The following is an 18,282-nucleotide window of genomic DNA, read 5'->3' on the forward strand; positions in this document are numbered from 1 at the left end:
TTTTATTTATTCATGAAGAGACACAGATAGAGGCAGAGACACAGACAGAGGGAGAAGCAGGCTCCCTGCAGGGAGCCCGATGTGGGATTCGATCCCGGGACCCTGGGGTCACACCCTGAGCTGAAGGCAGATGCTCAACCTCTGAGCCACCTAGGCATCCCCTTTCTTCTTCTTCTTCTTCTTCTTCTTCTTCTTCTTCTTCTTCTTCTCCTTCTCCTTCTCCTTCTCCTTCTTCCTTCTTCCTTCTTCCTTCTTCCTTCTTCCTTCTTCCTTCTTCCTTCTTCCTTCTTCCTTCTTCCTCCTTCCTCCTTCCTCCTTCCTCCTCCTCCTTCCTCCTCCTCCTTCCTCCTCCTCCTTCCTCCTCCTCCTTCCTCCTCCTCCTTCCTCCTCCTTCCTCCTCCTCCTTCCTCCTCCTCCTTCCTCCTCCCCCCCCCTCCCCCCTCCTCCTCCCCCCTCCTCCTCCCCCCTCCTCCTTCTTTTCTTCTCCCCCTCCTCCCCCTCCTCCCCCTCCTCCCCCTCCTCCCCCTCCTCCCTCCTCCCTTCTTCCTTCTTTTTTATCTATTTATTCATGAGCGACACAGAGAGAGAGGCAGAGACCCAGGCAGGGAGAAACAGGCTCCATGCAGGAACCCTGACGTGGGACTCGATCCCGGGTCTCCAGGATCACGCCCTGGGCTGAAGGCAGGAGCTAAACCGCTGAGCCACCCAGGCGTCCCCTTTTTTTCTTTTTAATGTGTCAATATGAGGTGATAGATGTGAACTAAACCTATTGTGGTCATTTCACAGTACATACAAACCAAATCCCCAGGCTGTACACCTTAAACTTGTAATAATCTTAGAGGAAAACCATAGGTTGGATTTTTTAGAAAAAGCACAAAAAATCATGTACGATATGATTCCAGTTTTGTTTTAAAAAATCATACATAGCGAGATGTGTGGGTGGCATAGTCAGATAGTGTCCGACTCTTGGTTTTGGCTCAGGTCATGATTTCAGAGTCATGAGATCGAGCCCCACATTGGGGTCTGTACTGAGCACCGAGTCTGCCTTAGCTCTCTCCCCCTCTGCCCCTCCCCACTGTCCATTCACGCTCTCTCTCAAACATGTAAATCTTCAAAATAAAAATCATACATAGAAATGATCTCTCTTCAGTTCCAGGTAAGGCAGAGTAAACACACTCCACTGTGTCTCCCCCAGGTAATGCAGCAATAGGTCCAGGACAGGGTGCGGGAGACACTCCTTGAGGACTTTGAGAAGCATACAGTAGCAGGAAGCTCGGGAAAGAAGACTGGAGTTTGAGGTATACTGACCTCATCTCTTTTTTTTTTTTTTTAAGATTTTATTTATCTATTCATGAGAGACACAGAGACAGGCAGAGACACAGGCAGAGGGAGAAGTGGGCACAGGGAGCCCGATGCAGGACCTGATCCCAGGACCCCAGATCATGACCTGAGCCAAAGGCAGATGCTCAGCCACTGAGCCCCCAGGGGCCCCTACTGACCTGGTCTTGAGTGCGTTGTTACTCCTCCTCTGGTTCCCTCCATACATAGCTTCAGTAATTTAGATGAAAAAGATCCATTCTTTTGAAAACAGCAGACTTTCACACAACTAACCCACAGTGAAGTAGATAACCTGAATAATCAAATAACTAATAAAGATACTGAATTTATAGTTGAAAACTTTCTGAAGAGAAATCTGTAGGCCCAAATTATTTCACTGGTAAAATGTACGAACACATTTAAGGAAGAAACAACACCAGATCGGAACAATGGCTTTCAGAAAACCGAAGAGGATAGACTTCTCAGCTCTTTGGGGTTACCAAATCCAAACCAAAAACTACAGCCCGATAACTCATGTTCATAAATGCAGAACTCCTCAGACATACTAGCAGATGTAGTCCTGCAGGGCATATAGGGAATAACGTCACAACAAAGAAGAGATTATTTTTGGAATTCAAGGATGGTTCAGTATTCAGAAATAAGTCTATGTAACCTATGTTTGTAGTCTACATGACTGTCAATTAATGCACAAGAAGTTTGGCAACATTGAAAATATTTTTTTTAAAGATTTTATTTATTCATGATAATCACACAGAGAGAGGCAGAGACACGGGCAGAGGGAGAAGCAGGCTCCATGCAGGGAGCCCGACGTGACATCCGATCCCGGGTCTCCAGGATCACTCCCCGGGCCAAAGGCAGGCACTAAACCGCTGCGCCACCCAGGGATCCCATTCAAAATATTTTTAAGAGGGATCCCTGGGTGGCGCAGCGGTTTGGCGCCTGCCTTTGGCCCAGGGCGCGATCCTGGAGACCCGGGATCGAATCCCACGTCGGGCTCCCGATGCATGGAGCCTGCTTCTTCTCCCTCTGCCTGTGTCTCTGCCTCTCTCTCTCTCTGTATGACTATCATAAAAAAAAAAAAAAAAAAATTTTTAAGAGATTTCTTCTTTGATCCGTGTGTTTTTACCCCCCCCCCCGAAATGTTGTTTAATCTCTCAAGGTTTTTTTTTTTTTATTTTCCAGCTAACTTTCTGTTACTGATTTCTAGTTTAATTCTTTTGTGGTCTGAGAGGAGACATTGTATAGTTTCTATTTTTCAAATTGGTTAAGATGTGTCTTATGGCCCAGAATGTGTCTCTCCTGGTGTGGGCTTGGGAAGGAGGCATGTGGTGTTGGATGAAGACATCTGTAGATGTGCTTTAGGTCCAGTGGATAGAGGGTGGTGTTGAGTCAGCTGTGTCCTTGCAGACTTTCTCTCCGCTGGATCCTGCCCTTTCCTGAGTCATCTGTTTCTCCTTACAGCTCTGTTTGTTTTGCCTTTCACAGTGATCCTCGGTTGTTACGGGCCTAATGTCTTCTATAGAATTGACCCCTTTATCACTATGTTTGCCCCCTTTATCTCTGATAACTTCCTTCCTCTGATGTCTGCTCTGTCTGAAATTAACTGCTGCTTTCTTTTGATTAGTGTTAGCAGCGGAGATCTTTCCCCATCCATTTACTTTTATATGTGTCAGTATATTTATTTATTTGTTTTACCTTTTTAAGTTTTCTTTTTTTAAAAAATTTCTTCAAGTCATCTCTGCACCTCATGTGGGGCTCAACCTTATGACCCTGAGATCAGGACTTGCACGCTCCTCTGACTGAGCCAGCCGTGCGCCCCTCGTCTGTACATTTATAGTGGATTTCCTGTAGGCAGCACCTCATTGCATCTTAGTTTTTGATCCACTCTGATAATCTCTGTCTTGTAATTGGTATATTTAGACAATCGACATTCAGAGTGATTATTAACGTAGTTGGATTAATGTATCTACCACATTTGTTGCCGTGTTCCGTTTGTTCTTTGTTCCTGGTTTTTCCTCCACTTTTTAAAAAATATATATTTTTTAAGCAAATAAAATTAGGGAATTTAGTGAGCATAAATTAAGGGTAAATTAATTTAATGCTCAAAGGCATGTTGGTTTAGAACCTCACATGAACACGCTTTGATGATTTGAACTTAAGATTCATATTTTCATAATTGATGTTATATTCACTTTGTAGATCATTTCCAACTTTTTCCAAATTGAGAACTAAAAATAGTCCTCAATTGTAATCTTTCTTGAAGCTCACTTCTTCATCTATAATCTATTTATCCATCCATCTGTCATCTACCTTCATTTGCATTGAGGTGTAATTATAAAATTGTCAGATACTTAAAGTATGCAGTATGATGATTTGATATCTGTATACATTATTGACAGCTTCCCCCCGTTGAGTTAACACATCTGTCACCTCACAATGACAGTGTTGTCAACTGTAGTCACCACAGTTAAGATTTTATTCATTTTATAATTGACAGTTTGTACCCTTTTACCAGTGTCTTCTATTTTCCTCACCCCTGAGCTCCTGGTAACCACTTTTCTACTCTGTTTCTATGAGTTCAACTTAAAACTTTTTTTTTTTTTTTTAAGATTTCACATATAAGCAATATGATGCAGTTTTTATGCATCTCTCTGTGGCTTATTTCATGTTGTTGCAGATGGCAGGATTTCCTTCTTTCTCATGGCTGAGTAATCCATTGTGTGTATCTATAGTTATATATCTTATGGTATTGTACATGTATATATCTCTCACATTTTCTTTTTTTTTCACATTTTCTTTATTCATCTGTTAGTGGACACTTAGGTTGTTTCCATATCTTGGTAATAGTGAATAATGCTTCAGTGAACATGGGAGTACAGATCTCTTTGAGATAATGATTGTGTTTTCTATGGATGTAAACCCAGAAGTAGGATTGCTGGATCACATGGTATTTTCTTTTTTTTTTTTTTTTTAATAAAATTCAGTGGTTTTTTTTAAAAAAATATTTTATTTATTTATTCATGAGAAGCACAGAGAGAGAGAAGCAGAGACACAGGCAGAGAGAGAAGGAGGCTCCATGCAGGGAGCCTGACGTGGGACTCGATCCCGGGACCCCAGGATCACGCCCTGGGCTGAAGGCGGAGCTAAACCACTGAGCCACCCAGGCTGCCCATCACATGGTATTTTCTAGTTTTAATTTCCTGAGGAACCTCTTTACTATTTTTCATAGTGGCTGTGCTAGTTTACATTCCCACTAACAATGTTGAGGGGTTCTCTTTTCTCCATATTCTTGCCAGCATTTATTACCTTTTGTCTTTTTTTTTAAGATTTGTTTTTTATTTTAGAGAAAGCATGTGGGAGAGGCGGAGGGGGGAGAGGGGGAGAGAGAGAGAGAGAGAGAGAAAAACAGACTCCCTGCTGCACACAGATCCTGACATGGGGCTCAGTCCCACCACCCTGAGATCGCGACCTGAGCTGAAACCAAGAGTGGGGTGCCCAACCGACTCCATCACCCAGGCATCCCACTTTTTGTCTTTTTGATAATAGAGATAACAGGTATGATGTGATACCTCATTGTGGTTTTGATTTGCATTCCCCGATAGTGATATTGAGCACCTTTTCATGTACCTACTGCCCATTGTATATCTCCTTTGGAAAAAAAAATGTACCTTTGCCCAATTAGAACAATATTTTTTCTATTGAGTTGTAGGAGTTCCTTGTATATTTTGGGTTTTTGCCCCTTATTGGTTATATAGTTTGCAAATACTTTCTCCCATTCCATAGTTTATCTTTTTGTTGATGGTTTCCTTTGCTGTGCAGAGCCTTTTTAGTTTGATGTAGTCCCACATGTTCATTTTTGCTTTTGTTGCCCTTGCTTTTGGTGTCTAATCCAAAAAATTATTGGCAAGATCGGTGTTTTCTTCTAGGAATTTTATGGTTTTAAGTTCAAGTCTTTAATCTATTTTGACTTGATTTTTGTGTGTGTTGTCAGATAGGGGTCCAGTTTCACTCTTGTGTATGCAGTAATCCAGTTTTCCCAATACCATTTTAAAAAAGATTTTATTTATTTATTCATGAAAAAAAAAAAAAAGGAGAGAGGCACAGACACAGGCAGAGGGAGAAGCAGGCTCCCCAAAGGGAGCCCAATGCAGGACTTGATCCCGGGACTCCTGGATCACGCCCTGAGCCGAAGGCAGACTCCCAGCTGCTGAGCCACCCAGGCGTCCCTCCCAACACCACTTTGAAAGTGTTCTCCTCCCCCCATTATATATTTTTGGCTTCTTTGTTGAAAATTAATTGATTATGTATGCATGGGCTGATTTCTGGACTCTGTCGTGTTCCATTGATCTAGGTGTCTGTTTTTATGGCAGTACCATATTGTTTTAAATACGATAGCTTTGTAATATAGTTTGAAATCAGGAAGCGTGATGTCAGGAAGCTTTGTTCTTTCTGAAGAGGCTATGTTTATTTGGAGCCTTTGGATTGCTTTTCTTATTTATGTGAAAAATGCCCTTGAAATTTTGATGGGAATTGAATTGAACCTGTAGATTGCTTTGAGTAGTATGGACATGTAAACAATTTTAATTCTTCCTATCTATGAACAGGGGGTGTCTTTCTATTTATTAGTGTCTTCTTTAATTTCTTTCTTCATTGTCTTTTACCTCCTTGGTTAAATTTATTTTGAGGTATTTTATTATTTTTGATGCAACTGTAAATGGGATTATTTTCTTAATTCTTGATAGTTCATTGTTAGTGTATAGAAACGCAACTGATTTTTGTATATTGATGTCATATTCTGCACGTTTATTGAATTTGTTCTAACAATTTTTTTGGTGGAGTCTTTAGGATTTTCTATATATAATGTCATGTCATCTGCAAATACAGTTTTACTTCTTTCCTTCTGATTTGAATGCTTTTTAAATTTCTGTTTCTTGCCTGATTGCTGTGGCTAGGACTTTAGTACTATGTTGAATAAAAGTGGTGAGAGTGGGCATCCTTGTCTTTCACCTGATCTTACAGGAAAGCTTTCTGCCTTTTATTTATTTATTTATTTATTTATTTATTTATTTTTTTGCTTTCTGCTTTTTGAGTATGGTGTTAGTTCTAGGCATGACATATATGGCTTTTATTATGTTATGTGGTATTATTGTGGTATGTTTTCCTAATACTCAGTTTTTTAAATTTTTTTATCACAGAATGTAGTTGAATTTTATCAGATATTTTTTCTGCATATATTGAGGTAATTATATGATTTTTATTCTTCATTTTGTTAATGTGGTATATCACATTTATGGATTTACTATGTTGAAGTGTGTTTGCATCCCAGGAATAAATCCCACTTGATCAAGGCATATGGTCCTTTCAATGTACTGTTGAATTCAGTTTGCTAATTTTTATTTAAGGATTTTTCCATCTATATTCATCAGGGATATTGGTCTATAATTTCCTTGTAAAGTGTCCTCATCTGGCTTTGGTATCAGGGTAATGCTGGTCTTGTAAAATGAGTTTGCAAGTGTTCCATCCTCTTTGGTGTTTTAGAAGAGCTTGAGAAGATTTGGTATTGATCTTCAAATATTTGGTGGAATTCTCCTGTGAAGCTCTCTGATTGTGGACTTTTGTTGGTCGAGAATTTTTTGATTACTAATTCAATCTCCTTACTAGTAATTGGTCTGTTCAGGTTTTCTGTTTTTTCATGATTCTGTTGTGGTAGTTTGTATGTTTTTTTAGGAATTTATCTACTGGATTATCCAGTTTATTGGCATATAATTGTTCATAGTAGTCTATTGCAATCCTTTGTATTTGTGTGATATCAGTTGCAATGTCTCTTCGTTTATAATTTTATATATTTCAGTCTGTATCATGTCCTTCCCTCTAAAGAACTTCTTTTTAACGTTTCTTGGAAGGCAGGTCTCCTGACAACAAATTCCCTCAGTTTCTCTTTATCTAAGAAAATCTATTTTCCTTCATTTTTTATTTATTTTATTTTTTATTTTTTTAAAGATTTTATTTATTTATTCATGAGAGACGGGGCGGGGGGGCGGGCAGAGACACAGGCAGAGGGAGAAGCAGGCTCCATGCAGGGAGCCCAACGCGGGACTCAATCCAGGGTCTCCAGGATCACACCCTGGGCTGCAGGCGGCGCTAAACCACTGCGCCACCAGGGCTGCCCAAGGAACTGCTTTAAACAGGCTTTTAGTAATGTGGTGGTGAAGTATGGAGCATGTGGAAACATCCTCTGGTCCTATGATTAGGTCTCAGTCCTTCAGTGAACTTATGGCTCTAAACCGTGAGCTTCAAAAATGTTTCTTAGTTTCTTTTCACCCTTTTAGGTGGGACAGGATGGCTACAGGGGTCTGGAGTTGAGTATTTCCCTTTTCCCAGCTCAGTTAGGTTAGGCTCTGATTACCTAGTTTCCCCGAAGGACAGAGCCTATTAGGAAGAACAGAATACTCTAGCATATTTCACAATGGTTTCTTTCCCAATGTCCTGTCAGAAGTGTCAGGGGATTTTTCTCTGATATTTACTGTGGGAACCTGGTAGAGGTCCAGGAGGGAAAACTCACAAACATGTGGGGGTGCCCTTATGACTGAGCCTGCCTGGAGTGTGTAACACTTAGAGTTGTCCGCACCAAACCTCCAGCAATTCATCAATTACAGTTGGTGTGGTTCCAGGGGAGGTTTCTGCTCTAGTAATTTGTGATTCTCTATATAAGCCTGTTTAATTCTCTCATTTTGGAGGGAGCAGATTGTACTGTGACCTAATACCTCTTACATGTCTAAGAAGAGTTCTTGATTTTTCATTTGCTTTTTACTTGTTAGGACAGAATGACAACCTCTAAGCTTCTTGTATGTTGGGCTGGAAAATTCAGCTTCACTTCATAATTCTCAACAAACTTGAAAGAGGAAAGGAATTTACTCAATCTGGTAAAGGGCATCTACAAAAAACATATGGCCACTTAATGGTGAAAGTATCAGGGCCAGGCAGCCCAGGTGGCTAAGCTGTTTCGCGCTGCCATCGGCCCAGGGCGTGGTCCTGGAGACCCGGGATTGAGTCCCAGGTCAGGCTCCCTGCAGGGATCCTGCTTCTTCCTCTGCCTGTGTTTCTGCCTCTCTCTCTGTGTCTCTCTCATAAATAAATAAAATTAAAAAAAAAAAAAAAGATCAGTGCTTTCCCCATAAGAGCAGGAAAAGGTGGGATGACTACAATTCCTGTTCAACATTGTACTGGAAATCCTAACCAGTGCAAAAATGAAAGAAATAAAAGGCACACAGATTGAAAACAAAGAAATAAACCATCCCTATCCTCAGACCACATGATTGTCTTTGTAGAAAGTTCCAAGGAATCTCCAAAATATTTCCTTGAGCTGAAAGGCAAATTAAGAAGATCACAGAGTGTACGGTTAACATTCAAAAGGCATCATATTTTTAATTAATTTTTTTTATTTTTTAAGGCAGTCATATTTTCATATGCTACAATGTACAGAGAAGCATTTGGAGTAGGCCCCCAAACATGAAACAGTTAGGTAGCAAGACACATACAGTTTTTGTATGCCAAAAACCATAAGATGCTGATGAAAGAAGTCACAGAAAACCCATATAAATGGAGAAACATGGTGTTCATGGACTGGAAGACAACCTAGTAAAGAGTCTCTTCTCCAACTGATCTGTAGCTGTAATACAGTTCTAATCCAAGTCTAAGCAGGATTGTTTTTGTCAGTATAGACAAGCTCATTGTAAAAATCTGTGTAGAAGGAAACTAGAATAGCTGATAGGATTTTTAAAAGATTTCATTTATTTATTTATTTGAGAGAGGGGGAGGAGCAGAGGGAGAGGGAGAAGCAGACTCTCCGCTGAGCAGAGAGCCCGACTTGGTGCTCCATCGCAGGACCCTGGGATCGTGACCTGAGCCAAAGGCAGACACTTAACCAACTCAGTCACCTCAGTGCCCCAACGGATACAGTTTTTAAAAGAATAAAATTGGAAGAATTACATGCTTCACTGTAAAACTTATCATAAAGCTATAGTAGTCAAGACAGTGTGATATTCGTGAAAGGATGGACACATTTAGTGGAACAAAATAGAGAAATAGATTTCTAAAAATAGAGTCAGTTGATTTTTAACAGGGAAACAAAAGCAATTTAATGGAGGAAAGATTTTTTTTTTCATTAGAAGATATTGGTATATTTGGCCATCCATATACAAAAGAAAAAAGGAAAGAAAGAAAAAAGAAATGAATGAACTTCATTTTTAAGCCTCATACCTTCTACCAAAAAATTAATTCAAAATTGATTCTAGATCTAATTGCATAGACTATAAAACTTTCAGAAGGAATATTGGGAGAAAATCTTCATGGGTTAGGCAAGGAGTTTTTAGTTGATTCCTTTTTTTTTTTTTTTTTTAAGATTTCATCTATTTATTCATGAGAGACACAGAGAGAGAGAGAAAGAGAGAATCAGAGACACAGGCAGAGGGAGAAGCAGGCTCCACGCAGGGAGCCCGACATGGGACTCAGTCCCAGCTCTCCAGGATCACGCCCTGGGCCGAAGGCAGGTGCCTAACCGCTGAGCCACCTAGGCTGCCCTTTTTAGTTGATTTTTGAAGCATGATCCATTAAAGAAAAAGTTGATATGCCAGACTTAATCAATATTAAAAGTGTCGCTCTGTAAAATAAAATGAAAAGGCATGATAAGATTAGAAGAAAATACTTGCAAATTGCATATCTAATGTGTATACTGAATATACAAAGAACTCTCAAAATTCAACAAGAAAGTAAACAAGCCTGAGTGAAAAATGGGCAAAAGACTTGAACAGATACTTTACCAGAGTGTATATATGGATGAGAAATAAGCATGTGAAAAGACATTAAACATTATTAGCCATAAGGGAAATACAAATTAAAATGAAATGGCTAAACTTTTAAACAATAACACCAGGTGCTATGGAGCAATTAAAACCCATAGTAATCACACAGCCACTCTGGAAGAGAGTTTGGCAGTTTCTTATAAATTTATGGGTACATTTACTATATGACCCAGTTATTACACTTCTGAGTATTTACACTGGAGAAACACAAGCTGTGCTCACACAAAAACCTGTATGTGAATATTTATACTAGCTCTAATTATGATTGCCAAAAACTGGAAACAACCCAAGTGTCCTTCAACAGGTGATTGGATAAACAACTGTGGTCCACACACAAGTGGAATACTACCGGGCAATAAGGAATGAACTATTGATATACAGATATCATGGACAAACCCCAGAGACATTAGACTGGCATAATTAAAGTTACATAGAGAGTTAAAACACTGTGATACTGTAACAAGGAAAGACAGGTAAACTGAACAGGATAGAAAGCACAGGACAGAACCTTTTAGCCTATGAAAAAGTTGATATTATGAGTGAAAGAAGCCAGTCTCAAAAGATTACATATTATATGATTCTATTTATGCCGCATTCTCAAGACAAAACCACAGGGAGGCCTGTTAGTGGTTTCCAGAGGTTGGAGGTGGTGGGAAGAGGCGACCACAGAAGCAATCACGAGGAGTGTTTTGGGGTTCCTGTTCTGTATCCTGATTTTGCTTCTGGTTACTCAGAGCCATACAAGCATTAAAATTTATTTTTTTAATTTTTTAAAAAAGATTTTATTTATGTATTCATTAGAGAGAGACACAGAGAGAGAGAGAGAGAGAGGCAGAGACACAGGCAGAGGGAGAAGCAGGCTCCATGCAAGAGCCCAATGCGGGACTTGATCCTGGGACTCCAGGACCACGCCCTGGGCCAAAGGCAGGCGCCAAACTGCTGAGCCACCCAGGGATCCCCAAGCATTAAAATTTATAAAATTTATAGACTAACTGATTTATTAGTGATAATTAAAAAAAATAAAAATTATATGTATGTAATTTTCCCATGAGTGCATGTATGTGTAGGTGAAGAAGAGTCCTTGAGGATAAACTGCCAAACAGTGGTTCCATTTGGGTGCTGAGTTTATGCATGACTTTTATTTTTGTGCTTTTCTGAGTTTTCTAAATCTTTTCATACTGAATTACTTCTAAATTAAAGAAAAAACCCCTCTTGGGGCTTCCCATCAGCTGCAGGATGAAGTGCCTCTGGCCTGAGCCGTACTCCCCGGCACACTGGTTCAGACACGAAGGCTGGCTCCTCGGGGCTGTGAACGGCCCCGATCCCCGTCTGTCCGGTGCATTCCAAGGGGTGTGAGGCGGTGTTGGGCTGCTCTTCTGACTTAGGTACCAGGTGAACCTCCGTGGCACTCCTGCTTTAATGTTTCATGTTTTTAAGAAGTGATGTCAGTCAACTTACCGACTCATGAAAATTCTGAGAGTACCCCAGGCCAAACTTGCATGGTTTGACAGTTAAAACCCTGCAGCACTTCGGGGCGAGGGAGGGGGCGAGGGTGCGGGCTCTCCTGGCTGCTGCCGGGTCCAGGGGGGAGCTCGCGTGACTGCACCCTGGGCCGTGGAGGGGACTGGCGCCCCCGCTGGCGTGCGGGTCCGAGATCTGCCCTCCCAGGTTGCCTGTCAGACGCGGGCCTCGGTCACCTTGTCCCCCTGTGTCTCCTCCTGTGCAGTTTGAGTTCATGATTGAGTCGATCCTGTACGCCCGGGACGTGTGGCTGAAGGAGGACGGCATCATCTGGCCAACCACGGCCGCCCTGCACCTGGTGCCCTGCAGCGCCGACCGGGACTACCGCAGCAAGGTCCTGTTCTGGGACAACGCCTACGAGTTCAACCTCAGCGCCCTCAAGTGAGTGTGGCCGCGGGCTCCCTGTGACCCGGTCACCACCCTCCCACCCTCCCTCCCTCCTGGGCCTGGGAACCTCGCGTGGTGGCCTTCGTGCTTCGCACCGGTGACGGTGACGCATGGGACGGGCACTGACGCGCCTTTTGCAGTCTGAGTTCTCAAGTCTGGAGGGAAAGTGTGGCCGTGGTTAAACACGGGGCCCTTGCCAGCCCGCAAATGTCTGTTCCTACTAAGAGCTGTACGTTTTTAAAGGATCAGAAGATGTATCTGTGAAGCCACTGATGGCAGTTTGCGAAGGAGGCAGTGCTCCAGAGTGGCTGCTCTCCTCATTCCCGTGTCGCCCCTTCTAGGGCATGGGGACAGGCCGGTGTGCCGTGGTGCTGTCAGCCCCGGCAGCGAGGGGAGGGCCCCGCTGTCAGGAACTTGGGGAGGCCTGTCCCACACCGCGAGGGCAGGGGGCCGCGGCACCTGCTGGATGCCCACGTGGGGAGTTGGCAGCAAGGCGGGCGCCTCTGGGCCTTTTTGATTTTTGTTGATTCAAAACAAGACCTAGTAACACAAAGGTAAGGGCTGCACTCTGAACCCCGAGGGAGGAGGAGAGGCCCCGGCAGAGCCGCTGGTCCGGGGAGAGCGGGCAGGAAGGGCCGGGAAGGGCTACCATCGAGCAGTCAGGAGGCTGCCACGGGCCAGGTATCGGGCAGAGCCGCGGAGATGGGGTCACGGTGGCCCCGAGGCAGGAAAGCAGCAGTGGCATAGGGGTCGTGGCCCTTGGTGAGCCCTCGAAATGTCTCCTCTCACGCTGTGCATTGAAGTGTAACCCTATGTGGATTGAGGAGTTGTGTGTGAGAACATCCGCATCAGCGACAGGATCTGTGGGGCCCGTGTGTCGGGGTCAGACGGGAAGTTCACAGAGAGAAGGCGGCCCTGGCCTGAGTCTGGGAGTTGTCAGCATCCGCGTGGCGGCAGCACACGTGACTGAAAAGGGCAGCGAGTGCTTGGAGCAAGGCGCCAGGTGACAGGTGACAGACCCTAGAGTCAGGAGACGAGGACTATCCGGTGAAATTAGAGGCAAGTCACAGGAAAAGGCAAGTCACAGAACTAAATAAAATCACCAATAAATATTTGAAAAAATTGCAACATTAGTGATTGAAATACAAATTAGGGTAAATGCCGTTTTTGCCAAGTGAACAAGATGAAATTAAAACAGCGGTTCGTGGTGTCTGGCTGAGGTGTGACGGAGGAGCCGAGCGCAGTGGGCGGCCCGCACTGTCCAGGCCACCCCCGTCCAGCCCCTGTACCGCACGTGGGAAGCCGCGTCCATGGCCGTGTGTCCTCCCGGGCAGGAGATGCCCAAACCATGTGTACACAATGGCCTCGACTTTGCCTAAAGCTACGTATGAATATATGACCACAGATGGGTGCCGACGCAGGGCAGGGGGTTCGAGGTTTTTCTTTGTACTTTTCTGTATTTTCCCAATTCCTTATACATGCGCAATTATTTTTATCAGAAAAATATTAAAAATTTGTACCTACTGTGGAATCTTTATTAAGTTGTTGACATTTAATTGCCATTTCGTAAGTCACTGCTGTGCTTAGTTTTGGAAGCATTTCCGTGGGAGCCACTAGGTGGCTGTGGCAGGCACAGCGCTCGGCAGCGCAGGTGACGGCGGGAGGACGCCCGGCGCAGGGGGGGGCTGCCCTGATCGGCCCATGGCCCGCAGTCCTGCCGCTTCAGAGCATTTCCTACGGAGCCTCCTAGACAGGGCCGTGTGTGCACATCTCACCGTCCTCACCCTGCTTGTGCCGTGAGACGACCAAGTGTCTGCGCGGTGACCCGGCGCTCAGCTCCCACAGACCTCCTGTCCGCGTGTCGGGAGGGGGCCGCGGTGACCGGAGCCACGGCGGTGGGGTGGGCCGGGCAGCCTGCGTGGGAAGGGTGTTGGTGTGTTCAGGCCCCACCAGGAGGGCGTAGGTGTGCTCGTACACAGCGCACGCTCAGCGGGCCGCCCCAGGGACCCCCGGCCCTGCCTTGGGGCCCTCGTGCCGCACACGGTGGCGTGGAATTCCTGCTCACGCTGGAGACAAAGCGGGTGCGTGTGTCAGAACCTGAGCTGTTGGTTCACGCCTCTGAGCAACTCCTTTGACTTTTTCCCTAGATCTTTAGCGATTAAGGAGTTTTTTTCGAAGCCCAAGTACAACCACATTTTGAAGCCAGAAGACTGTCTGTCTGAACCGTGCACCATCCTGCAGCTGGACATGAGAACCGTGCAGATCGCTGACCTGGAGGTGAGAGCCCCGGAGGCTAAGTGGGCGGCGCACGTACCAGACTCTGTGCGAATACACAGATTGAGGAACCTTGCCTTTGATTTTCCCTGAGTCTTGTCTTTTTTATGCTCTGATTTTGTATTTTTACACTATTTTTTCATGGACCTCTTTAACATCATCAGTCATTTTTATATTTATGTTTAATATTTTCAGCATCTTGAGATTCTAATAAATTATATCTAGTTTCTTCAAGGATTTCAAGTTAAAATTTTTTTTCTAAGTTGTGCTGCCCTGGATGACAAAATTTTTAATTCTTACTCTTACATTCCCCCTGTTGCCACGAGGTGGTGCGTGTGCATTCAGGAGGGTCTCATTTTAAGGGTGTGCTCGGAGGTGCAGAGCTTGGGAGCAGGTCCCTGGAACCCCCTGGAGCTCAGCCGGGAGCTGAGCTGTTGGCTCTGCACTTAGTTTCACAGTATAGAGAGGCCCGGTTCTTTATGCCAAGAGTTGAGAAGAAATAGGATTCCACTCAAATATGGGGCCAGAAAATGAGGCAAATGAGGCCCACGTTACTTGAAACCTTTTCTGATTATCTGCCGCATGTGAATTTGTGCTGCCAGCTTTAGCAGTTCTTTCCCTAGGAGCAGGTTTGCTGTGTTTGGCGACACTAGCAAGTTGCATCCACAGTTACTGGACTAGACATGGGGCCGGGCAGTGCAGCGGCATCTGAGCAGGGCTGGCGGGGACAGCTGCTAGTTCCTGCCCCGGAGCCCTCGCCGCCTGCTGTCACGTGCTCACGGGAGCTGCGTCCCTTCCTTATCGTTGCCTGAACAGACCATGAAAGGTGAGCTGCACTTTGAGATCAGGAAGGCCGGCACGCTGCATGGATTCACGGCCTGGTTCAGTGTCCGGTTCCAGAGCCTGGAGGAGGACGAGCCGCAGCTGGTGCTGAGCACAGGCCCGTTTCACCCGTGAGTGTGCAGCACCCGCAGGGGCTCCGCTGCCCCGGGAGGAGCGGGTGCAGGTCCCCTGCCGCATTGCCGTCGGGGAGGCAGCAGCGTGTGCGGGCGGTGGGCGGGGGACCGGGACTGTGCCCCACCCGCCCCTGCCCTGGGCTGCCCTGCTTGCCCTCTGACCCCTGCATGAACGGGCGGAGCGCACTTTGCCTGCCTCAGTTGCCCTGGACGCTGCTTCAGCTTCTCATGGTCTAATACAAGCACAACCCGTGGAATTGTAGGGGCTTTTAACTCCCCAAGACTTTCTTGAGGAAGGTCAGTGTTTCTTGAGACAAATTTTTTTAAAAGATTTTATTTGAGGGAGAGAGTGGGTGAGAGAGCACATGAGCAGAGGGCAGGGGTAGGGGAGGGAGAGGCAGACGCCCCGCTGAGCAGGGAGCCCGATGCGGGACTCGATCCCAGGCCCCGGGGTCATCCGTGAGCCGAAGGCAGACGCTCCCCCGACTGAGCCCCCAGCCGCCCCTGGGACACTTCTGTGCAGTAGCATCTTGGCGCTGCTCGCTGCTCGGGCGTGCCGGGCGCTGCGGTCGGCCTCGGAGCTGGACCCAGCAGCCCGGAGCAGCGCTGCCTTCATGGGGCCTCCGTGGGCCTGTGCGGTAGGTGCCCGCTGCTCGGGTCAACACTGGCTGCAGCGGGGGTCCTCGGGGCCTCACGTCCGTCCGCACCACAGGAGCCAGGCTGTTGGCCAGAGCGTCCGTGGAGGTGGCGGGGCCAGGCCTCTGGCTGCCCTTCCCGGTCCTGGCGCACAGATGTGAGCTGTCGCCAGTCGAGGGCGGGAACTCAGGCCCCGGGGTCGTGCGCCCGCACACGGTGGGGTGGGGCAGGCAGATGCCGAGCCCCGGCAGCGCTCTGGGACGTGGGGACAGGGGCCCTCATGGTGCCTGGGGCCGGAGGGACGTGAGGGCTGAGCGTGACCACGAGGCTGTGGAGCTGTGTCCTCAGGGCCTGCAGAACCCGGAGAGCACGGAGCATGACCGTTTGTCCCAGATGTCGCGCTTGCCACACCCCCTCCAGCCCGACTCCCAGGGGCAGCGGCCTTCCTGCACTGCGGAAACTAGAACTCGGCGTTGGCAGCCTAGGGACCGGGCAGGGACGTGGTAGACGCCCCGTGCCAGGGTGCGGGGGCCTGGGAGCACCTAGAGCTGCGTGCTCGCTGGGCTGCGGCCCAGTCCCTGGCGCCCACAGAGGCCTCGCTGTGGGCCTGGTGCGTCTGCCCCGCGGGGGAGCCTGGGGGTCCGCCCCACAGAGGTGACACGTGCCCCGTTTCTTGCAGAACCACCCACTGGAAGCAGGTGCTGTTTATGATGGACGAGCCCGTGTCCGTGCTCTCGGGAGATGTGGTCACAGGCTCGGTTGTGTTGCAGAGAAACCCTGTGTGGAGGAGGCACATGTCCGTGGCGCTCAGCTGGTCCGTCACTTCCACACAAGACCCCACATCGCAGAAAGTAAGGCTCGTGCCGCAGGGTGGGTGCTGGGCGCTGGTGCTGGGAGACGGGCCTGGCGGTCGCGGTGCCACAGCCTCGGCCTCGCGCGCCTGCGCTGCTTTCTCACCCTCCTCACGGGAAGTGGGTGCTGTTATTGGTAGAACAGGAAACGGGGGCAGGAAGGTGAGTCTGAGGGCAGGGGCCCAGCCCAGGGGCACCCTTCCCGTGTGCAGGAGGCCCCGGTGGAGAGCGGGCCGGGCCGCCGTTCCCACACCTGGTGCAGGACGGCAGAGGGGACACGACGGTTCTCCTCTGGTCTCCTACCTGTTTTGTGCCAATTTTATGTCAAAGTCTTAATGTTGGTCATTAAGAAAACTTCTCCACCTGAAGCTCTTTGGTGCGATCCTGAGTCGTCATCAGGAGGTGCTGCGTGTGAGTCACACTCAAGCGGTTTATTAGGACTGATTTGCTTTGTCTGTTTTCAGGTTGGAGAGAAGGTCTTTCCCATCTGGAGATGATGGTCGAAGTTGTGGGAAGCAGGTGCTGCAGGAACGAGCCGGGCGGAGACGCGCTTGGATGTGAGCCCGTGTTCCTGTGGCCCGCGAGCTCCCCCGCCCGGCGGCGGGACACCCGTGTGCGTGTGCGCTCCCTTCCTCGGGGCCTCCACAGGCGCCGCGTGGGGCTCGGCGGGGACCCGTCACCCCTGTCACTGCCCGTGTCTGTGCTCTAGAAGTAGGCTATGTCCCCAGGTGTCCACAGTCTGGCTCGTGGCCGAGTCGGTGGCACCGTGTCCCTAAGCTAGGTCTAGATCTCAACTCGTAGGGCACACGCGCATCAACCTTGTACTCCTGTGAAAGTGGCTGTTCACGCATCATGTGTCATGGTGTCCTTGCTGCCTGGGTCCCTCCCTGTCGTGCGAAGGTGGGCGCCCCAAAGCCGTGCAGGGCCTGGAGGCGGCGATGCATGTGACGGGACTCTGCATGGATAGTACAGTCGTAGAGATGTCTTCCACGTAAATTATGTGTTGGCGCATAGCACATACTCAATAAATATTTTTAAAGAAATGAGTGTTGGCGTGTATCCCGTTTCCGTGCGCATGTGCTGTGTTGGCAAGCGGGTCCTACCGTGTGTGCTGCTTTGTAGCCTTTCTCACCTGGTGTGAAGGAACGTCCCTGCCTATAGGTCCAGGTCTACGTCTTTTGGTGAGTATTGTTTTGATTTTTAGTTGACTTTACATTGCAATATGAACGGTATATCCCAACCGCGTGACAGGTGTGCAGGTGTGCATCTCCTGTAACAAGCACTCGAGCGAGACCGTCAGCCGCGAGCGGCCGCCCCAAGTGCCCGGCACGCAGTGCCTCCAAGGGTGGTGCCCCCGGTGACGCAGCTTCCTGGGGCCGGTGGGGCACACAGGCCGCTTCTGGAGCCCAAAGCTTGTGCCGCCCACACTCCTAGGCTGAGGCTCCCGGCGGGGGGCCG

At 47.4% G+C, this 18,282-nt stretch overlaps 1 protein-coding gene across 2 annotated transcripts in view; it reads left to right on the top strand.

The window, feature by feature from the left end:
- PRMT2 (protein arginine methyltransferase 2) overlaps positions 1–17,867 on the top strand; it is a 33,819-nt gene extending 15,952 nt beyond the window's left edge. For both annotated transcript variants that reach the window (XM_072807288.1, XM_072807289.1), the window contains exons 7-11: positions 11,926–12,101; positions 14,255–14,384; positions 15,198–15,334; positions 16,653–16,824; positions 17,289–17,867. In XM_072807288.1, the coding sequence (XP_072663389.1) occupies positions 11,926–12,101; positions 14,255–14,384; positions 15,198–15,334; positions 16,653–16,824; positions 17,289–17,321 (648 nt within the window). In that variant the 3' untranslated portion in view covers positions 17,322–17,867. The remainder of the gene's footprint in view (positions 1–11,925; positions 12,102–14,254; positions 14,385–15,197; positions 15,335–16,652; positions 16,825–17,288) is intronic.
- Positions 17,868–18,282: the final 415 nt, after the last annotated feature.

This window comes from Canis lupus, chromosome 30, assembly GCF_048164855.1.
Source record: "Canis lupus baileyi chromosome 30, mCanLup2.hap1, whole genome shotgun sequence".
Classification (NCBI taxonomy): domain Eukaryota; kingdom Metazoa; phylum Chordata; class Mammalia; order Carnivora; family Canidae; genus Canis; species Canis lupus.